The sequence below is a fragment of the Ictidomys tridecemlineatus genome, chromosome 7 (genome assembly GCF_052094955.1).
Source record: "Ictidomys tridecemlineatus isolate mIctTri1 chromosome 7, mIctTri1.hap1, whole genome shotgun sequence".
NCBI lineage: Eukaryota > Metazoa > Chordata > Mammalia > Rodentia > Sciuridae > Ictidomys > Ictidomys tridecemlineatus.
The window spans coordinates 173,714,192-173,738,039 of record NC_135483.1 but is presented as its reverse complement, the minus strand read 5'-3'; the positions used below and the strand labels follow the sequence as shown (position 1 = coordinate 173,738,039).

Genomic DNA, 23,848 nt, shown 5'->3' with positions numbered 1-23,848 from the left:
TAAAATGTTTGATAATTTAAAGTGACTTTTTAAAACACTTAAAGATTCTATATATAGAACTTTAAAAATATTTTTTTCATATGCCTATAGGAAGATAGTTGCCTAACATCTGTAGACCTTCATATGGATGTTATGTATAACCCCAGACCTCCTACTTTAGTGTACTTTCAATCCATATCCAAGTTATTACTTGTCATATACCCTTGGCCTACTAAAAAAAATTGTAAAAATGTCAACATTTATGTCTGAGAAAAAAATGTAACATACAATCTCATTTAATCCTCAGAATACCTTTTGAAATTGGTAGGGCAGGTGTTATTGTTCTGACTTTATGAAGGTTATTGAAACATAGAAAAATTATGAGGCGGACAAGATCATTCAACTAATAACAGGGGAGGATATAGCCAGGTTCATTGATTCAGCAGTATTTATGAAGCCCTTTCTTTTTGCCAGGCACTTTCCTGGGTATGGGTTTTGATGATAGGTTTGACAAGTTCTTTCTACTCAGCTTGAGGTTCCTGATGTGCATGAATTTGTTTTGCTTTCTTTATACTTTTTGCCAAAATTTTTTTTTTTAATTTTCCATTTAAAACAACAAAAACACAAGTTTCTTTTGAGGATTTATGTTATTATGTTATAACTGCTTGAGTCCAGTGTTGCTGTTAAAAACAACACCTTTAATTCATACTTAATTTAATAATGACTTTACATATAAAAATATTGTTTCAAATAATAGATGATTCCCTATTAGGTGGAAAAATCTTTGAAAACATTTAACTTAAAACAATATTTCTTGTCTTGAGTAGAAAAATGTAGTAGTACTTTTAAGTTGTGTTAACATGCCCTTGTTAATTGTAAAGTTCTCAAGAAAAATGTGGTCTAGGTGGAAATGAAGTGCCCTCCAGGAGGTTGGGTGGCCCAAGTTTTAAAATTTTTTTAAATTTCTCTCCCCATCTTATACTAGAGATTGAACCCAGGAGTGCTCTACCACTTGTCTACATCCCCAGCCCTTTTTCTTTTCTATTTTGAGATGGTCTTGCTGATTTGGCCAAACTATCCTCCTATTTCAACCTCTACCAAGTCACTGGGATTACAGGCGTGAGCCACCACACCCAGCAGACCACGTTTTTTCTTTTTCTTTTTTTCTTTTTTCTTTCTTTTTTTTTTTTTTTTGTTTGTTTGGGGGTGGGTTTTTTTTGTTTTGTTTTGTTTGGAGGATTTTTTTGGTGGGGGTGGGGGTTACTAGAGATTTAACCCAGAGCCACATTACCACTGAGCCACATCCCCAGCCCTTTTTATGTTTTATTTTGAGACAGGGTCTTGCTAAGTTGCATAGGGCCTCACTAAATTGCTGAGTCTGGCTTCGAACTCATAGTCCTCCTGCCTCAGCCTTCCAAGTTGCTGGGATTACAGGCATGGCCATCCAGCTCAGACCATGTTTTTTAATATTTGTTTTCCCTTAATACCTACAGTTGACTCCTGAGTTCTCACAGCGCTTGACCAATAAGATTCGAGAGCTCCTTCAGCAAATGGAAAGAGGCCTAAAGTCAGCAGACCCTCGGGATGGCACTGGTTATACTGGCTGGACAGGTACAGAGTGCTAATGAGCTGGCATAAGCATTGTATATGAGATCCACTGTGTTACCTTTCAAGTGCTGTCTGGCTGAGTGGCACACCTTTCAGTGCTTCTTGCATTTGCCTGTGAGTCACTGCCTTTAGGAGATGCTGTGCTCTCAACTCAGGCTTCTGGGCTGTTACCAGTTCCCAGAATTTATGGCATGGTAAGCATACTGCCCATATTCATGCCTAACATTTGGATGGCTAGTAGCTTTCTGAAGTAAAAAAAAAAAAAAAAAAACCTGATTTTAAGCATTACATAGTAAGTTTGGAAGTGGAATTCAATGGAAAGAGGTTAAGAAAAGATTCAAAGCATAGTACCTGTAACAGATAAGAAGGATTTATCCTCAGGGAATAAAATATGTCTAGAAGTATCATTTATCAAACAGTTGTCCTGTAATAGGGATCTCTACAGCACACAGGGTAAATATTGAGTTCATGAATTAATTCATATGATTATTGCTGGTTGTTTTGCATTTGCTGTGTACCTATGTCAAACACCTAAAGCTTGGGAGAAAATTGGGAACGAATAGTACATTGGTGTCAAAAAAAAAAAAAAAATGAGAGAGAAACCAAGAAGGAAAATTGAAGAACTAAAAATAGTTGACCTAATTTAGAGAGACAAAAGAGACAAGCTATGTTATAATGTTGAAGAAAGCATAGTCTTAGAGACCCAGTGTTTCCCATTTATTTTGATGAATGGAGGAACAAGTTTGTATTCTAGAGCTTTGCATTTGAAGACATGCTGCTTTTCATTAAAATGTAGGTTCCTGGATCATACAGCAGATATTTTGATTTCCTAGGTTATGATTGGGACCCAACTTCCATTTTACAAGCATCAGTGTTCCTGTTGCAGATAGTGATATATGAAGTGCAATTTAAGGGCTTCTTTATGAAAGAAATGTACAACAGCAATTTTTTAGCAATTCTTTTTAGTAATAAGTGATTCTGTTTTTCCTTACAAGGATAGGAAAGGCAGATAGAATCAGCAAAGTTATAATTTTGGGGAGCTTTAAGATTAGTATTTCACAAAAATAAAAAAGAATGGACTAGATAATGTTGAACCATTTGTCTTAAGTTTAATGATTTTGTGGATTTTAGAAGCTTAACATTGGAACTGTTAAGATGAGAATAAAATGAAGGAAGTTACCACAATTTTCATTTGTTATCTGCTGTTTTCCATATGTGGTGTAATTAGTAGATTAATCTCATTGGTGAACATTACTGTTCTTTATTTAAAATTATCAGAATTTGAATAAAATAGGGCCAATACAATTCAAGTTGTCTTTAGCTTTCCTTTTGATTACCACATGGTAATAATATATAATGCCTAGATTTACAAATCTTTTCCTAATATATTTGGAGTTTCTGTTATTTTCCCTGACCAAAGAAAAGAGGAGAGAGAGAGGCTGAGACAGATTATTAGACTTAATTCTTGGACTGATTACAAAAGAATGACTTAACCCCTAAATCAGCCATTCAGATGAGCTTATATTGTTACTTATTACAAGATATCTTGCTTTAGGACAAAAAAAGTGGGGACTGATTTCAAGTATTGGACAATGTTAGGAAAAGCTATTATTCAGACTCCCTAACTGCTAGAGCTAGTTGAGAAACTAATTGAAAGTTACACTTTCTAGGCTGGGGATGTGGCTTAGTGGGAGAGTGTATGCATAGGTTGCATGTTCAGGGTCCTGGGCTCAATCCCCAGCACCACAAAAAATGAAAAAAAAAAAAAAAAAAAGAGGCTTTCTGTAGAAAAATAAAATAAATTTCACTCCAAAATAAAATGCAAGTTGTTTGTTTTCTTGGCTGTCTGGCATCATCTCCTTTGAATGTCAGTGTCTTTTATCCTTGAGTATCTGTGATACTCATTACTGGCTCCTGAAAGCAGCTTATATGGCAAGTATCTGAAGCAAATTGGCATACTAAGCCATTTAGGATATCTTCAGTTTCTTGTTGTTTTATGATGTAGCATAAAATCTTCTGGATAAATTTGCTAATGGCTTTCGAGGCAAGATTCCTAATGTCCCCTAATCGAACACTATTAAAAAGCCATTATTCCCACATAAAATAGACTGTCTCCTCTAGTGTTTTGTTAAGTTAAATGCTTCCCTGTTTCAGTTTTGAGACAGTCTGAATGACATAAAGCTCTGAGTAGCACAAGAAATTAAAGTTTGATTTGACCACAGAAGATCATAATATTAATGCCTTTTCCCATTATTTTATAGTTTACCAACTACTATCTATTTGTAACTTCAATTTATTACCAAAAAATGCATCCACAAACAACACAATCAAAATACTTGATGTTGGGTGTCAAAGCAATGTTTATATGATGATGTATTTGTATGTTGCTTTCTACATGCCCATGTTCTTTCTAAAACTGATACTTTTTAGAAATCAAGAATTATAGCTTTTTAACTTTGTGCAGCAACAACTTTTGCACCATATTTTTATAAATATTACCTTATTGTTTGCACTTATTTTTTACTTGTCAAAAATTCCATTATTTGGGCTGGGGTTATAGCTCATTGATAGAGTGCTTGCCTTGCATGCATAAGGACCTGAGTTAGATCCTCAGCACCACATAAAAATAAATAAGAGAAAAGATTTGTGTCCATCTACAGCTAAAAAATATTTTTTTAATTTCATTATTTGGGGAAATTTTAGCTTATTATAGAAAACCTTTATAACTTCTTTTCTTCAACATTGATATTTTTTGAGCATTTGTTGTCTGTGCAATGAAAGCTTTTGCAAGTTATCATTAAATATAGTTTGTGTGAGAAAACTACATGATTATAATTAGGATTTTAAATTATTGTGTTAAATTTTCTTCTCCAATAGAAATACTATTTGATTCCTATTGCATTTGAACTGGGGATACATTTGGTTCAACTGCTTATACTCAAAAAAATTATGGTGGTTTAGATAAGGTTTTTTTTTTTTTCTTTCATGTAAAAGGAGGTTGAGAGAGGGTTAATAAGATAGCCTTAGGATGTTAATGGGAATGCAGGCTTCTTTCTGCTTCATCATCCCTCAGCCACTAGGTCTGCCTTTTGATTGAGATGACCATTAAGCCAGATGTGGTGGTGCATGCTTGTAATCCCAGTGGCTCAGGAGGCTGAGTCAGGCGGATTGTGAGTTCAAAGCCAACTTCAGCAACTTAGCAAGACCTAAGTAACTCAGTGAGACCCTGTCTCTAAGTAAAATACAAAAAAGATCTGGGGATGTAGCTCAGTGGTTTAGCACCCCAGGACTCACTCTCCAATACCAAAAAGCAAAACAAAAAAAAAGATGACCATTAAAAATCCAGCCATTATATCAGTTTTTCAGATTCTTGGAAGAAAGAAAAGTTAAAGAAGAATGCATTCCTTGTCCTTAAAAAGACTTTGTGGAAATCTCACTCATTATTTCAATTCTGCTTAGCTTGCCTTGGCTGGAATATAATAACACAGTCACTTTTGTTAATAAGGAAAGACGGTAAATGTAGTCTGTTAACCAAGGTTTTGTTACTTAAAGGAGAGTGAATTTTTAAATAAAATGCAGTCATCTCTGCCGTAACTCATCTACATAGCAACAAAAGTGATCCTCTCTTTTATTCCAGTGTTTTGCACAAACTATTTAAATGACAAATCTCAATTTTTCCATCTGCAAAAGGATCTCTAACTTCTATCTACTTTGATGGGAGGGGAATTTTTGTAATAAATTTATCAATATCATGAAGTAGTTTGAAATGTGCTAATAAGCAATATTTTGCCAGCTGTTTGTTTCCTGGCAGATTCATTTTGTTTCAGAACACCTTTATTCTTTGTTAAGTCTTTTTCTTCATTTTAATTATAATCTTTTTTTAAAGCCTAGAACCAAAACACCAAGTCATGAATGATTTTTCTAAAGGTAGGTATAACTTAAGTCTAGAAGGAATTGCAACTGGTTCCAGACTTAATACTGCAAAACATTGCTCTTTTTCAGCTTGATTAAACAGTTGTCCATTGTGCTTCCTCTCAATCTCTTTGCTGTTGTGGGATTCTAAAGTCCTTAATTTGTTTGTACCAGTCCATATTAAATCCAATGGTTACACATCTGTATTTCTACTTCATAACTGTAAAGAAAGCTATGAACTAGGCTGCTCATCTTCACAGTGCGTTGTTCACGCTGTGTCTAGATTTATCTTCACTGTTCAGTTGATCTTGAAGAGTTCTACTGAAGAGATGAAGCAACATTTGGGCTTAATATTACACACATACTTAAAACCAAAAGCCTTTACTCTTTTAGTTTTTCCCGTTGTCTGTCTTTTGAGGCCAACAATGATGGGGGTACTTATTAAAATTTCTTCTATAACATCTCTTTATGCTATATGTGCTTTGGAAAATAACAATTATGATTAGAACTTTACCATCTTGTTTGTTATGGTTTACTTCCCAGTAATACTGTAGTTCCATAGCTGAATGCTGGTTTAGTTCAAGAAGATTAAGATTTGAAATAGAAATATTCTAAATAATTCACATATACAAAATATTTGCTTGGTAAGGGTGATATGTACAGGTTTAAACCGAAATTTAAAAGAAGCAAATGATCACTTTAGATAGTACTGTACATTCACTTTGCAAACTATTTGACAAGTGAAATTAACTTGGCTTTTATTCTTAAATAGAAGCAGAGAATGAGATATAGTAACAAAAGTAACTAAAAAAGTAAATTATTAGAATTCAAACATTTGCCACTGAAGCTTACATATTTATACCTTTAGGTTATCCTTGTGCAGTATCACAAGCTGAGTCAAGTTGACTTGCAGATAACCTGACTCTTACCTTTTTTTCTTTACAAAAGAGAAGTAAAAAGGCCTTGAATTTAGGAAAGAGAAAAGGTAGAATGTTTTAAAACCCCAAAGCTATCTCATATCTTCAAGTGAGGCAATTTTTGCCATAAATCTCCCTGATCTCTCTCATTGTCATCCAGGAATAAGGCATTGTGATTAATCAAATTTTCAGACAGTGAAAGATAACAGATTATTACTATACATTAATGTTCAGAAAAAGGATTCAGTAATTTAATAATGAACTATATTGAATAAATTTTTGTTTTCCAAGGGAATGAGGGTCATTGGTATGCAGTTTCATATATCATTTGATTATTGAAGCACAGGAGTAAAGATCAAAACATAATTCATCTTAAAAGTTACTGAGACATTTGAATGATAGGAGCAAAAATGTGTGTGAATGTACACCAATAACTAATGTTATATATTAGGTACAATCCTAATTGTTTGTGTTAATTCATTATTCTAATTCTCAGAACACCTCCATGGCATGGGTCCATCTCACAAACAAGAAAAATGAAGAAAAGCAAGGTCAAGTACCTCTCAAGGTTACACAGCTAGTAGGTTACACAGTTAGAGTTCAGCCCAACAAACTTGGCTCTTGAGTCCTATTATTTAGCCTTTGAATGAGTGTATGTTTGCATGTATTTTCAGCTTCTACATTTTATTCTATACATTTCATAAGCAAAGATTATTTACTTAAGCTATGAAATGGAATAATCTGAGCAATGATGACCCGATAACTCATGTTTTACAAACATTTTAGAAATGGCTAATGACAAGTCAGATTTAAGTGTTTTATCTAAAAATAAAAATAAGAATAATTCCTGGTGAAGCAAAAAAGAAATTTGGAAGGAAAGAGGAAAAGAAGCCTTATTGAACAGCAAGAGGAATTCCTGTTAAGTCTACAAGAAAAAGGTTATTTGATAGTTACTTACATGAAGTAAATCCTGGAAAAACATATGGGCAGTTTGCAGCTAGAAAAATGAAATCTCCAGCATTCTTATATAGGTGTTTTTCCCATCCCCTAATCCTATGTTAATATATTCAATGTGGTCTCTGAATATAAAATTCATTGATCAAGACTTTCCTCATAATTGCTTGTATTTGAAAAGACTTGTTTGAGGATCTTCTCAAATGCATTATCATCCATAACCTGAAATCAATCAGTAGTTTTTACAGCTGTTAATAATTGATATTGTAAAGAAACAACCTCAGTTCTTTTCACCAGTATCCTCTCTTATAAAATTTAGTACACTGAAGTATAATCTATCATTATATTGATATATGACACATGCCAGCAGTAAGCATGAGTTGTTCATTTTTACCCTAATTCTCCTCCCAGTAGATTTACAGGAGTTCTTTACAGTATGTTCTTTCAGCTAGAGCAGCAGGGGAAGCATTTTGGTTATTTAGGTACTCAGTTAAGAACTTCTATATGTGTCTACATATAACAGCACACAGTGCAGAAAAATAACAGGTGTGGAGGCCCTGTAAAATCAAATCCCATCAGCTACTTAGTGGTCCTTGTCCAGAGATCCATGGCATCTGTGGCACAGAGACCAGAACACTAGCTTGTCATTGGACTGGGTTTTGTTCCAGATTGTGGGTTCTGGGGAGTATCTAGGAGAATTTTTAAAATGCTTTATATGATGGAAGGCACAAAACACTTGTAAGGAATTATTATAAAGGATTAAATGAGCAGATGAAGTGTTCTTGAGTTAGAAATAAGCATTTTCTGGGAAAGATTGCTCCCGTTGCAGATAACTTAGTAGAAAAGTAAGTAAACCCAAGAGGTGTCTTATCTCACTAGGGTCTTTAAGGAAAAATGAGGGAAAGTACTAGCTCACATTTAACTTCATTTTTTCCATAGTCTTAACTATGATTCCAAAGGGAAATGGTAATAGCTCACACTTCAAAAAAAAAAAAATATATATATATATATATATATCCAGGACTTCAGGGGTTTTATTTTTAAAAAGCATGACCCATGTTTCTGTAACCAACTCACAAAATTAATGAGGCTAAGATTGGCATATATTTCCTCTTTTCAAGTTTAGATAACATTTTAAATAAGAGGCTGTGCAGCACAATCCCTAGAGTAATATCAACTTGCAAGTCATTATAGTGTTTCAAGATGCTGTTTCTCTGATCTGCCAAATGTATAGCCTTTGAGCTATGGCTTTAGCATGTGGCTCTTAGTTACTGCTGACACCATATTTATTTGAAAGGAATCACTCTGGCCAGGTGTCTTCTCTTTGTAATTTGATCTTATAAGTAGCTCTGCATCAGAACCAGCATTTCAGTATCTAATTTGAGCTCTGAGCAAATGTCCTTCACCTTCATGAGAGGCAACTATCCCTCCTCCCATCCAGGGCTGGTAAGGCACATGGAGGGAATCAAGGGTGTGAATCCACACCGGATTTATTAAAGCCCTTTACAGCAGCCACTAGATAGATGACTAGGCCAAGAGCATTTCCTGCTCTCTTTCTAGCTGTGCTGTGTATAATGTTCATGTTATTGTTCTGTAGGTTACCTTAAATTACTAAGACAGAAGCTTGAAATAAGTGTAGGGTTTAAACCTCACCAGTGAAGCACAAAATGCAGGATGAAAGTATAGAGAGATCAAAAGAAGTGGTGGGAGGGAAGGAAGACATATCTAAGCAATTTGACTTTTACAGACAACCCAAAGAAAGCTACAGCTGTGTCTATGTTTTTCATCCCAATAACTTCAGCACTAAGTGCCTAGCCAGGTCCATAGTCAGTGTTTAATAAATATTTGTTGGATGGATGATGGATGGATGGAAGGAAGGAAGAAAGGAAGGAAGATAAGTGCCCTGTGATTGCTACTCCAGCTACTACCTGTGCAGACTAAAAAGAGTGAAGATGTGCATGACAGTGTGGGGAACAAAAAAGAAGAAAGTGAGAGCCTGAAGAAAGCACAGACTTTTCAGAAAACTAATGAGAGAGGCCAGGTAACATATGTGTAGGGAACACTATTCTAGCCTCATGGATAAGAGAATCTGGGAGGGAGGAGAGATGCAGGAACATGGGAAAAGAGGAGAGTATATTTCTTCCACACTGTCCCTTTAAATCAGGGATCGGAAAGAGGGCAATGTGACTTAACATCTAATGGAATTGGGCATTTATTGTTATTATATGCCAGGGACTATTCTGAGTGATTAGCAAGATTCACAGTCATTCTGTAGAATAATTACTATTATTTACGTTTTACAGATAAAAATGCTTGTATATAGCAAGTTTTTTTGAGATCACACAGCCAGAAAGTGGCAGAAGGCAGGCTTCAACACCAGCATGGAGAATCTATGCTCTTAACAGCTGTTAGGAGGAGGGATTTATCACCTATTATGGCAGAATAAAAGACCTAGTGCTTCCAAATTTGACATATACAAAGCAGTGAACTTCAGTCACCAAAGGAAGGAAGAGGAAAGTTTAATGTTTTCTTAAATATTTTCTCCTCCTGCACAATTAGCTCTGAAAATAAATGACACCTCTTCTTTGACAAAGAAAAACAACTCCTTTGTTTTGCATAATATTAAAGACACAGAGTCATGACTAGTTTTTTCCCAGCTTACCTGTACTTAAATACTGGAGTATATGGAAAGCCAGCAGCTCATATTGCTCAGCTTTAATCCAGCAGCTGAGCAAATGTCCTGATCAGTGTGCAGTGTTCATACCCAGGCTTGGTGGTAAGTACAGTGCCCAGTATCAACAGTGACAGGGAATGGAAAGCTGCCCTAATGACAGCTGTAATTTTTTTGACGAAACAGAAATGAACATATCCATGCATTCACACACAAAGTTGGAAAATAGTTCTAAGATTAGAAAGTACTAACCTGATGTAGAAAAACAGGTGATCCTACTTCATACTTCTTATATGCCACCCCAATGCAAAAAGAAGAACACATAATAATTAATTAGCTTTTAAAGTTTCAACAAAGGAGCAATGTATTTGAACTTCAATTATAACCTCCCTCTCTTAGGAAGTATCTTTCTTTCAAAACTATTGGGTATTAGTTGACCACCACCAGTGGCTCCCAAGAGGTTAAATCTAACCTGATTTTTCCTATCAGAGTACATCAGGGGAATTTTTAAAAACCTCTTTCTTGCAAGGAATTACCTTGTAGAGCTGAAGTACCTTGGCAAAGGTTTTTATAGCACTATAGGCAGGTTGTAAAATAAATGGAAAATGTTAACGAGTGATCTGTAGAATGCAGAATTAAAGTGTTTTGAGAGATTCATCTATCTGTGGGGATTTTTATCATCTCCATATCATTTGAGATACAGCAAGGTCTTTGATTGGTCAAGATGAATAGTACTAATGATTCTTCAGAAATTCAAAGGCTTAGTATTAATTACTTCCCAACAGCTGGCTGTATTTATAGTACTGCTAAGGATAAGTAGCTGAGTAAGGAAATTGCAGATTTAGAAATGTCCCTAAACAATTTACCCTCCCTTCCCAGAGTAGTAACTGTAGAAAGAAATGGAAGGTTCAAAGCTTCTATCCTGACAACCAGGACTGATGCCGGTCAACAGCAGTTTTACTTGGTCCTCACAGTATTTTCTTTCAAGTAAATTAGTTAACAGCATTTCAAAACCAAGAGATTCCTAGGATGAACTATGAAGCAGTGCCAGACTTCATGAACTTCTTGTACAGAATTTCTAGAACATTCTGCAGTGGTGGAAATGTTCCTGTGCTTTCCACTGCAGCAGCTACTAGCCACATGTGGTTATTAAGCATTCAAATGTAGTTAGTGTGACTGAGAAACTGGATTTTATTTTATTTTTAACTTTTTTTGATAAACTAAATTTTAAATTTTGTTCACTTTAAATAGCTGATGTTTCTATAGCCACTGATGAGTAGGACCATTGGCATTGAACACTGCAGTTCCAGGAGAGCCAAGCAGGCTCCAGGAGTCCTAACATCAAAGTATAAGTATATGGGCTTCTCCCAGCCTCTCAGATCACAGAGGAAATGATAAGCAGGTTTTCTTTGTTTTGTCTTGATTTGTTTTTAATGAAAAGTAATTCCCACTTGCACTGTCTTTTTTTATTCAAGCTCCTTCTAAATTGCATTGGGAATCATTGAGTACTTCAGTTAACACAGAATTAAGACGGTATCCCAAATATTTTATTGATCACCTTTAATGACTTGAGGATTGATGGAGAAATAATGTCTTACTTAGATTTTGCTTTACATATTTCTCAGCATATCTCTCTTCTTATGGATTATTTTCTCTTTTAAAATATACCCATATGTTTAATATACTCATATGTTTAAGTCACATATGAGTATATCTAATAAGATAATGAAATTCAGGCAGAAAATCTTAGTTTTCATAGCTTAATGATAGTTATGGAATAGACCAACAATAACAACAAAGAACAATATTTAACTTAAATTTTATTTTAATGAAAATTTCAAAACATCCAGGTTCAAAAAAAGAAGGCTTTTATTTTTTTAAATAAAAATAATTCTAAAAATCTTAAAACAATTGGGAGTATATGTTTATAATTAAATGCATTCAAAATTAAACTCATAAATTGTTTTTGGTCGAGAAGAAAAAGTATAGATAGAAGAAGGAAGCATATCTCAATTTTTCAAGTTTTTGCTTGACATAGTTCACAAGGAAATTTTATCTGACATTCAAACTTAAGCTCAAGAATTTACTTAAGTTGGCTGTTGGCATATTTTAAAGAAGTAGAATATTCTGTGATTAAAAATAAAGAAAATATTAGAAAGATGAATCTCTGTTCATCATCCTTTGTCAAACCTGGTGATGACTATTGCTCTCTTTGGGGTATGGCACCATTGCCCAACTGTGGAAGGTAGACATTTGGGAGACAGCATGGTGTCTCCCTCTTAGTTATCCTACCAGGTGCTGTTTATTTTTTACCTTTCAGACCAATGTCTTCTCAGTTCATTCTTATGATATCTCTCCTGCACACCCACCTGCCTATTGTCTCACTCCCACTCCTGAAACATCCCCCTAACTGCTTCTCCTGCATCCACTGTTTCAAGGCTTACAGTGTAGCTATAGTGAATTTAAGAGAAAACAAATCTATTTATGCTCTTCTCATGATTTAAAATGGTGTGTTTCAAGTAATACCTCAAATCTTTAATTAGCTAAAAGATCCTATGTGGTCTGATCTAGCTTCTGCTACCTTGTTAGCTTTGAAAAGAGCCATATTCTTTAGGGTTAGGATTAGTAGTGTGTGATGTAATCACACACTACTAAAATAGTAGTAGTGCTCTTAAAATAACAGTAGCTTTAACACAGAAGTTTATATCTTAGGTTAATAGCAATCCAAACACTGGTGTAGTAAATTCATTGTTCTCTAGGGTCTAGGCTGCTTTCATCTTGACATTTTGCCATCCTCATAACACAACTTCCAACTTTAAGGTCAAAAGTGGCTGTTCTAGCTACACCATCAAACCTTCATTCCAGTCAGCACAAAAGCAGAAAGGGAAAGAATTGGTAAGTCCCTTGAAAATGGGATACATGGAATAAAAAAATATTAATAAGACATGAAATGTCTTTGACTTATACATTCTGTCTTATTTTCCTGACCTTGGCTGATTTGTAAGTATGTCCAAAATAATTTTTCTAATTGGCAACATTCATCATTTAAAATCCTTTTCACCCATGGGTGCTTTGTGACAGAGAAGGTGAACACTAAACTGAAGAGCAAGTCTAACACCAGGCCCAGAACAAGAGGGAGAAGATAAATTATGTTAAACATGAGTATATGGAATCTCAGAAACTTAGATAATTCTCTACTGTTCAGAAAGAAAAAGAATAAGTGAAATATTGTGAGACTCAAAAAATGACTACATGTTTTTCGTGAGAAATACTTCAAATCTTAAAATTGTATGCCTTAATACATTTTGTTTGTTAAGTATTGAGGCTAAGAGAAATTGTTGCTTGTGAGAGACAAAGGTCTGAAAAGGAAAACAATCACTGGACTTGTATTTAATCACTTTTTATTTTCTCAGATCTCGGTCATGTTATTATCTGGCTTTTGTGCTTACATAACTTAATTAAGCAAGTTCAGGCATCAGTGGGAATAGGAGAGCAAGATGAAAGGGTAACAATTTAAATGGATTGCCAGCATCTGCGTGATATGGATGGAGATGAAGCCTATTAAGGACCTCATTCAAGGAAGAAGCTCTTGACATTGATCATTTGTGAAAGGGAATTTTTTTTCTTACCCACATACTTGGTTTTGTACACTTGTCTACAAACCTTAAGCAGTAGTACATCTGATCATCAACTTGTGGAATTACTAACACGGAGCCACTTTGAAAGAGCAGACAAGGTTATTAACTTTTGTAGGAAATGAAAATTTGGCCTTAATATACATGTGAAATTGAATTGTCTGTAGCACAAAGCTTTGGAGATTACCCATGCAAAATGAGAAAACTATCTAAATTTAAAATTGTCCTCAGAACAGTGAAATGTAATTTTGCAAACCACATTTTTACTGCAGTGAAATCTGTGAAGAGATTGGCTCTATTAATTTAGATTTAAACAGAGGCTCCGTGTCTTCTAAAAATGGTAAATGAGATGGAAAATGTACTTTAAGGAGAAAAAAGAGTTTTTGAAAATGCTTCAGGCAGGCAGGCTCCATACTCCACATCTTTGAGTCTACTCTGAGACCAGTTGGCTTCAGAAGAAAGTCTTGATCTACTGTGACAGGTAGTTGGAATAAGGACATGCAGACAACACCTCAGTTACAGGTAGCAGGCTTCAAGAATAGGATAAGAAGCAAATCAAGTAAAACCCAAAGCCGAAGTCACTGACAGCTCTTACTTAATAGTAGGTAGCTGAGTCCTTGACAGAAAAGAAAAGATTAAAGAGAAATTGAATGTATTTTCTCAAATATCAAATAACTTTCTTACAATCCCTGCCTGAAAAGATAGTGTACGTAGGGGATTTGATGACACAAACTACCTTCTCACACAAAAGTTTTTTGTATGAAAAGAAATTTAGTTTTCCAATCCCTACTTTGAGTTTCTTTAGGTTACAAGGACAAAACATGTCTTATTAATTAAATCATTAATTAAGTAGATTACTATGTTTTGGGGACCATGATTTCATAACTTATCGTTTAGCTATCAAGAATACACACATGCCAAAATAAAATCAGTTGTCCTTTCCTCATCTTTACATTGTTTTCTTTTTGCTTTCAAGGTATTGCTGTGCTTTACTTACATCTCTTTGAAGTGTTCGGGGACCCTGCCTACCTCCAGATGGCACATTGCTATGTGAAGCAAAGCCTGAACTGTTTGACCAAGCGTTCCATTACCTTCCTTTGCGGCGATGCAGGACCCCTCGCAGTGGCCGCTGTGCTGTATAGCAAGATGAACAATGAGAAGCAGGCAGATGATTGCATCACACGGTAATCATGTTTCTTTGTAAGGATTATTACCTAGACGTATTGCATTTTGCATATGTCAGCAAAAAAACATTCTAGTGAATGCTTTTCTTGGCAGATAAATTTTATTCCTGTATTTGATCAGTTCTTATATATTTTTCCTGTGTCGTAGTTAAGAAACAACCATTGTAATCCCTATTTTATTGCAAGATACAAGACATCGGCATGTTCCAGATTAAACATGAGTTCAGTAACGTTTGTGAGATCAAAAACCTAATCAAGTGATTGCTAATCCAGCATCAGAAATTCAAAGAAATGCATTTAAATTCTTGCATTTGAGCCTAGAGAGGCATCCTAAGGGACCACAACTAATTCAAGACTGCCTTTCTCAGGGACAATGCCATGTAAATCCAGATTTCCATTTTTAATACAAGTCATGGCACTCCACTGGAACCTTATGAATTATGAATTACTAAACTTTTGTATTAATAAACTTTATTTGTTGCCTTATTAGAGTTTATTGAGCATGCCTTTGAATTTACTAAGGAATCTGACTGCCATGCAACTCCATGTAGGGCTCATAGGCTCCCACTGAGCATGTTTACACTAACAGGAGAGTTGCAAACTCAGCAGCATTTTAATCAGTGATTATCACTGAGTTGTCCATGGTTTTTCATGCCCAGTATTCTCTATTATAAATTACCACCCAAATAACATTATCATCACCAGTAAAGTTAGTTAAGGATCTCTTAGTTAAACAGTTGGCCTTCCATATCCACAATTTTACATCCATAGATTCAGCTGTGGATCAAAAATATTACAAAAAAATTTTCTTTTGTACTGAATAGTACAGACTTTTTTTTTTTACATATTGTTATTCTCTAAGCAATACAACTATTTACATAGTTTTTATATTGCATTGAGTATTGTAAGTAATCTAGGGATGATTTAAAGTAGATGGGAACGATAAGTATAGATTATATGCTACTATGCCATTTCATATGAGGGTCTTGAACATCCACAGATTTCAGTACCCACCAGAGAAATGGGAACCAATCCCTATGAATACTAAGGGGTGACTGTACTGTGTGGTGGTGTGTATTTCATCAACAGGCTTTTTGGACATAATTATGTTGTGTTTAAAGAAAGAAGCATTCATGCCCATATTGTTTAACCACACATGTACACAAATTGGCAAAAGCATACACAAACAAATTCTCCCTCTTCCTTCAATTTTTCTTTATTATATTTTTCTATTTTTTTCTTATTACTATTATCATATTGTAACTTTCACTGGAATTCTTTATTTTTTACTTTTTTTTTTAACTGGGGATTGAACCCAGGGGTGCTTAACTACCAAGCCATATCCCCAGCCCTTTTTTTATATTTTATTTAGAGACAGGGCCTCACTAAGTTGCTTAGGGCCTTGCTAAGTTGATGAAGCTGACTTTGAACTCACAATCCTCCTGCCTCAGCCTCCCAAGCAGCTGGGATTATAGGCATGTGCTCCTGCACCTGGCTTCCACTAGAAATTGTAAGAGAAGGAGAAAATGAGTGGGTTAAGGAGTCTTTTACTCTATAATGCTTTGTTAATAATTATATTAAAAAATCCCCTGAATTGACATGTTTTAGTGAGCTCTTGCATCACTGTGACCAAAAGACTTGACAAGAACAATGTAGAACAGGAAAAGTTTATTTGGGGGCTCATGGTTTCAGAGGTCAGTGTCCATGGTTGGTCAACTCCATAGCTCTGAACCTGGGTTGAGGCAGAATATCAGAGTGGAAGGACATGTCAGAGGAAAGCTGTTCAAGACATTGCAATCAGGAAGCAGAGAGCTTTGCCCACCATCGACAAAATATAAATCCTAAAGGCAATCCAAGCCATTGACATATCTCCTCCAACCATACCTCTTATAGTTACCACCCAGTTAATTCATAACAGTGGATTAGGTTAAGGTTCTCATGACCCAATCATTTCATCTCTAAAAATTCTTGTATTGTCTCACACATGAGCTTTTGCAGGACTCTAAACCATTTTTTTTTATGTATAACTATGCTACATCTGTTAAAGGTTATAAATTATGTAGTACAACTTATTTAGTGTATGTGGAAGAAAAAACTCTAAAATTGTATTTCAAGGCTGGGAAATATTTAGGATAAAACATATTACCAAGCTTGACCAAAATGGCAAATGGAATGATTGCTTTAAAGTTTAATTAAAATATGTTCCGTCCATAACAATTGACTTGTGTGAGACTAACCAATACAAAAACTATTCCATACTTAAATTTGAAACACAGAAACTACCTTTTTTCTTTTTTCTTCAGCAGTTTAAAAAACTTCACAAGGTTCATAAGATAGTCTTATTCAGTGAATTGCTCCTAAATACCATCAAATTAAATTGTAGTGCTCCCATATTTTACAGATGATGCTGCCATTTCCCAATATATGTGCAGCCAAATAGTAAGAGTTTGCTGTGTGAGGAATGTTAATGGTATTCATTGAAAACAGGGTATTCAGATTGGGGGTTGTATTCAAACACTAGTTAAACAAAATTAAATATACACCTCTACTGGCTGCTCAGAATCTTTAGTAGTTTATGTGCATAGAGAAACACTGCAACTCTAGAGAGCAGCATTTACTGAACTTACATAGACACCTGTCTTCACACATCTTGAAGACCTAGTCTAAGAAACACTATACCAAACATCAATGTTGGTTTATTAAAATCAGAAGAATGAGTTAAGATTCTGTTTTTTCTTCATAACCTTGGTAACAAAATTTTTTATTTTTTATATATTTTTATTTTATGAGATTTTCAAGAATATAACTGGAAGACTTGTTAAGGTTAAAAATTAGGAATACAGATATATGACTGAAAAATAAACTATTTAGATTTTTAAAGTTCATGGTAGAACAGAAAGAAGAATTATTTGTATATGCTTGCTTCATATTTCAAATTTCCTCCCTTTCAGTGGAATAATTTATAATTTTTATGGTTTGATTTTAGAAAATTCAAAATTATTTGGTATCAGTAGGTATTAAATAAACCTACATGCTTGTTTTACTTTTTACCAACCTCCCTTCTCTTATCATACCCCTTTTGGGATTTGTTGTAGAGGCTGTGTTGTGCTCCACTGCCAATATCAATCATATTCTAACTCATCTTTCCTTGCCTACATTTCTTTTATGTATGGTCTTTCAGAAATCTTAATTTTGAGTTTAAAATCCAAAAGGACCTCTGAAATCATAAAAAAACCCTAATTCTTCAACAAAGAAACTGAAATTCAAATAAATTAAGTTTTTTTCCTTGGGTAGAAATCTTAACCTTGGGCCTTTGAGAATCTTGTTTTTGTTGTTTTCGGGGGGGTGTTTTTTGTTTTGTTTTGTTTTTTATTTTTTAGAGAGAGAATTTTAATATTTATTTTTTAGTTTTCAGCGGACACAACATCTTTGCTTGTATGTGGTGCTGAGGATCGAACCCGGGCCGCACGCATGCGGGGGGGGGGGGGGGGGGGGCGCTGTTTTTGTACTAGGAATTGAACCCAGAGACACTTAACCACTGAGCTACATCCCCAGTCCTTTTTATATTTTATTTTGAGACAGGGTCTCACTAAGTTGCTTAAGGACTCTCCAGGTTGCTGAGTCTGGCTTTGAACTTGTGATCCTCCTGCCTCAGCCTCCTGAGCCATTGGGATTATAAGCATGTATCATCATGCCTGGCTGACCATTTTTACTTCTCTGGCAAGGGTCTCTGACTCCTCAAAAGGAGTGTGTATGTGTTCTTGTTCATATTGTCCTGCTGATGACCAAGGGGTGGAGGAGTGGACAACAGTACATAGTATCACAGTTGGTAGTTCTTTCTACTGCCTGATATATATCATGTCCACTTTTACCCTTCTTTCTACACAGAGGCATTAGTACCACAGCACAAATAGAAAGCATAGCCCGTTAGGTACCCAATTAGGTGACAAACCTGACATATTTAGTGCTTTAGAGCCATACTTAGACTGATGAAGAGCTTTAGCTTTCTAGACAGGAAATGTATCAACTTTCTGCTTTTGTAGTGTGATGGGTCAGAAAAGAACTACTTTTTTTTTTTTTTAACTTACAAACCTTTTGATATAATACAAAACCAAAACACTCTCCCAATAACACCCTGAGGAAATACTGCTAGTTCTGGGATAGAAGTAGCCTATTTCTAAATGTCTTTATTTTTCCTTCAGTGACATTTCAATGACTTCCTTATCTCTCTTTTAAAGATTGGTTGTTATTAATATCAACATAATCAAAACAAATAAATGGAGCTGGAACAATATGCTTGCGGGTTTGAGAGTTTACAAAAACACAAAATAACCATTATGATTTATGAATGCTATTATTATTTTTTCTTAGCATGTGAAACATGCAGTCAAAAGTCCAACTGTTGCTAACCTCTGATTCAACTGGTTTAGTGATATGAATTAAAATCCAGGAAAAAAAATGAAATACTTCCCTTATTACCCTAAAATCCATTGAAGAGATACTTTGAGCATATTTTACTTGTAAGTATATGAAAAGTATTTGCTACTTGCTTTGAACAACCTAAATTAATTAGAATACTAATTTTGTATCGCCACCTAATGGTAGTATAAGTGATAACATTGGCAAAGAGAAAGGAATGGCAATTTCTAATTTCAAGCATTTTATTTTGACAGGAACCTCATTAGCAGTAAAAGAATAATTGTTCTGAGTAATATATCCATAGTGCATGTTTGCTTTAAAAAGTATCTTAAATTCTCCCTTTTGAATAGTTCTTTGATTTCCTTTTCAAAAACAAATCAAAAATGCTTTTTAAAATCTAAATTCTATATAACTCAATGCATTTATATTAAAATGATAATAGGTTCTTATCTAAGTGCAAACATTCATTCTGTTTACTGCAGCAGTTTTAAACAGATTTGTGTTCTTTATAGTCTCAGTGATACTGAGGGTACCATATCTGATTTGAGGAAAAAAAGAGAATTCTTAATAAATGCTTTTGAATTCTTTTGAAAATTAGGGATGTATATGTGTGTGAATGAATATACATATTTATATGGTAGTGAAATAGAAAGCATAGTGGCCCATAATTCTACCACCCACATAGCCATGAATGATGATGAGCAAAGGTTAAACAAAGTATTATGAAAAAATACAAAGAAACATCTGACCATGGTGACCCTGTTTCTAACATAACCTCTGCTCCACTGTGAGTTTATTGCTTATTTTTTAAAGGAGAAAAAAAATTACATGAGCCAACATTTGCATATTAATTTGAGATGCCTCAGTTCTCAAGGTATAATGTGAAAAAGTTGTAACTTTTGCAATAACTGTAACTAGCTGTGCCCTTTCAAACTCCTCTTTCCTATTGGGAAGGAAGTTCCCTTGAAATCTCCTTTATACCTTTTTCTTTGCCTTTGTTTCATCACTATTAGCTGCTTTCAGTCACTAAAATCATCTAATTCTGTCTTTTTGAAACATATCGTCTTCATTTTAAATGTTAAGCATATCTTTCCCCTCAAAGCTTATGGAAGTAGTAAAGAGGGAGGATTATTTTCCTTTTTACAAGTATGCTCCCTGTGGAGCTGAGACTCTCCACTCTCCCTGTTGGTGTACAACCTGGTGTTTACTTGGGTTTCTTTTATTCTTGTTTTTTGGTAAATATTGGTGGCCCCCATATATTAGCAGGGGGAGCTGTATACCTTCTCAGCTATACCCTTACCTCTGAGTTTGTTAAAATGAAAGTATAAGTAGTTGTACATTCTGCCAAATGTGCAAACATTTGTTAGAAAGAAGATTCACATACATACACACATGCAGATAGTTCCCTATCCTGTTCTTATACCTCAGAGAAAGCCACATCGTCCTCAGACCCTTCTTAGAGTAAATATAAAACCTATTTCAGTCTGTAGCTAAGCGAGTATATACAGCCCCAACTGCACTTTCAAAATTCTGTGTGAATAGCAAAGACATTTCTCTATCACATTTACTCCTCTACCCACTGCTAAAAGGAAAAAAAGTTTCATTCTCAGAGTTTAACTATCAAATGTGATTTCTTTTCCAGTCTTATTTACCTCCATCTTTAACTTCCTCCTATCTTCTGATTCCCTGGGGCTTCTCTCTTTGGTCCTCTGGGAAGAAAACTTCAGACTTTAGTTATCCTGCTCTGCCATGTACTTCTCATGGCTGCCTGCATCTGGAGCTAGATGATGTGGAGGATAGAAAGAGGAGTAAAGCAGTGAGGTTCACCCTTCCCCCAGGGGAATACAGCTCCTCATATCTGTGAGAAAGTTTTCTTCCTTTGGAGTTCTGGCTCCTGTGAGTTCCATTGCTTTTACTTCTGCTGGCAACATAAGATTTCCTGTAGACTGGAGCACAAGAGAACAAAGAAAAAATTACCCTCCCTCTCCAGGTATTAGGCTCTCCCTTTCCTGTTCATCCTTGAGACAGAAGTAAAGGACTGCTTTTAGGGCTATCAGCCCACAGGGAGCCACCTCTGGGCTTTGGGCCAGGGGCATATCAGAGGGGAAAACATGACAAACTTACCTTTAGTTTGGTGGATCTTCAAATTATGGTCTTCTTCCCCATTCTGCCTTCTTATGTTTACTTTTCAGGGTTCTCAAATAGCTGCTTCATGTTTTCTGTCCAGCTTTGGGAGACTATATTTAGTGGGAGAGGTATGATTGAGTGTGCTTACTCCATCTTACCTGGGACCAGTAACAAAAATAACTTTTATCTGAGAAATTGAACTGAGTTTGTCAATAGAGACCTAATAAATTATAATATATCCACTTAGCTCAACAGTCCTCTGTAACTGTTATAAAGAAGGAATCTGTGCCAGTATATAATGATCGTAAAGATGTGTTATTCAACAAAGGTGTAGAACATGGTGGGATATATTTATATTTATAAATATGTGTTTTTATGTCTGTATGTACATGAAATAAATTTAGGAATACATACCAAAAAAAATTGGTCACCAAGATCATTTCTGAAGATAAGAACTAGAATGCTGAGAGACTGGAAGACAGGGACATGATACTTTTGTGCCATCTACATGTATTGTCAATTGCAGAGGATCAGGCTGCCATACAGATTCTTCACATTAAGGAATAAACTAAGGAAGGAGATGAGTGGGATACAACAAGCCTTTCATTTTAAGGAAATAGTGGTCCTTTGTGTGTTCATGTAGTTCTTTCTCCAGGCTGCATGCTCTGATAACCAGCAGTTTGGTTTCTCCGATGCCAGCTGCCTAAGTACTAGTCTTAGGCTATAGTTCCATGAAGAACTAGGAGGTTCCAGGCAGCCTCAACCACTCACTGTATTCTTTTCCTTTGATTTTTTTTTTTTGTATGCTCCATTATAAACTAAAGAAAAAAAAATTAATTGAGGGCTAAATCTTTGAACCTGGATTGTATACATATATATCTTTATACAAATGTGTTTTATATGCATAAAATATCTATACAGTGTGTGTGTCTGTGTGTGTGTGTATTAATGTAACATTTTTAAGTATTCACCAGTAGCAATCCCTGTCAGATTATTTTAGGCATGTGTTTCTATTCCTAGGCTAATTCACCTAAATAAAATTGATCCCCATGCTCCAAATGAAATGCTGTATGGACGTATGGGCTACATCTATGCTCTTCTTTTTGTCAACAAGAACTTTGGAGTTGAAAAGATTCCTCAAAGCCATATTCAGCAGGTACCACAAATTGATGCTTTTTAGAAGTCTTTTTGGGAGCCCATTTACTTGCTCATTGCCGAACCTATTACCTTTGTCTCTCCAGTTAGCACATCCTCCTACTTAAGAAAGAGGGTGTATCTTGACCTTTAGAAGTCAGACACAGAGGCCCAACAGTAATTCACACTAAATGCTGCTGGAAACACTGGCGAGAGACTTGAGTCAGAAGGCCACCTGCTCCATTTGAGAGTTTAGAGACTCTTTCAGAGGAAAGTCAGGGCTAGATTTCACCCCCCAGATGCAGATGTCTCCTTTTGTGCCTGGAGGAGTTTATGCTTTCCTTTGACAAGTGAATTCTTGTAGCACTAGTAAAAAGAGTTCAAGATCCTCCTTGTCTTTCCTCACTTCATTTCTCACTTCTCTGAGACATTTACTTCTCTTCAGTTGAAGTAAACAGTGCCCCTCCCTGGCAGAAGTTTAATGTACCACATTTTTCAGTACCTCATAGCAAAAAGCTCCTTGCCTCCACCAGAAAACTTTTTATTCTAATTGTCTTGTTATTTCGGTTGGCTTTCTCTCTGTAGATTTGTGAAACAGTGTTAACCTCTGGAGAAAACCTAGCTAGAAAGAGAAACTTCACTGCAAAGTCTCCACTGATGTATGAATGGTACCAGGAATACTATGTGGGTGCTGCTCATGGCCTGGCAGGAATTTATTACTACCTGATGCAGGTAATGGATGAGTATGGTGAGACTTTAAAATTTGCCTCCCGACTAACACGTACACTGTATTGGGTAGGAAGACAGACCCTATAGCTTTATTTTATCCTTCTGGCAACTACAGCATCATGTCAGTTGCTTGAGCCAAACAATGGTAACTTTGGCCTCAGTGCATTTTAAAGTGTATAAACTTAAAGACACTGTGCTTTGAGTTGACATTTGATTTGTAGGTGACCATACCTTCCTACCTATTGCCACTCATGATGACTAAAGAATTTTGACCTGTAATTCTATATGAAGTGCCCTTTGCTCTTCTCTTTTAGCAAATGCCTTTAATTAATATATTCCCATATTATAAGATAAAATCCACTGAAACAAATTTTCTAGGAGTGAAACTAAAATCAGTATATGTTACCTGTAGCTCTTCAGTGAATTTTGAATAATATACCTGAAAAACGGCTGAATGTATTCTGCCCAGCTAGGCGCAGCGGTGCACATCTGTAATCCCTGAACTGGATAGACGAGCGGTGAAGGCCAGCCTCAGTAACTTAGCAAGACCCTGTGTTAAAATAAAAATTAAAAACTGAG

General features: G+C 35.4%; 1 protein-coding gene and 1 long non-coding RNA gene across 3 annotated transcripts in view; one reads left to right on the top strand and one right to left on the bottom strand.

The window, feature by feature from the left end:
- Window positions 1-23,848, top strand: part of Lancl1 (LanC like glutathione S-transferase 1) — a 35,471-nt gene that overhangs the window by 2,589 nt on the left and 9,034 nt on the right. For both annotated transcript variants that reach the window (XM_005331868.5, XM_013361366.4), the window contains exons 3-6: window positions 1,473-1,590; window positions 14,653-14,860; window positions 22,427-22,562; window positions 23,126-23,272. In XM_005331868.5, coding sequence (XP_005331925.1) covers window positions 1,473-1,590; window positions 14,653-14,860; window positions 22,427-22,562; window positions 23,126-23,272 — 609 coding nt within the window. The remainder of the gene's footprint in view (window positions 1-1,472; window positions 1,591-14,652; window positions 14,861-22,426; window positions 22,563-23,125; window positions 23,273-23,848) is intronic.
- LOC120893111 (uncharacterized) lies at window positions 18,388-23,830 on the bottom strand. Its single transcript, XR_005738101.2, has 3 exons — window positions 23,709-23,830; window positions 21,404-21,516; window positions 18,388-21,225 (listed from the first exon to the last, which is right to left on the bottom strand). It is a non-coding gene; the product is annotated as an uncharacterized LOC120893111 (long non-coding RNA).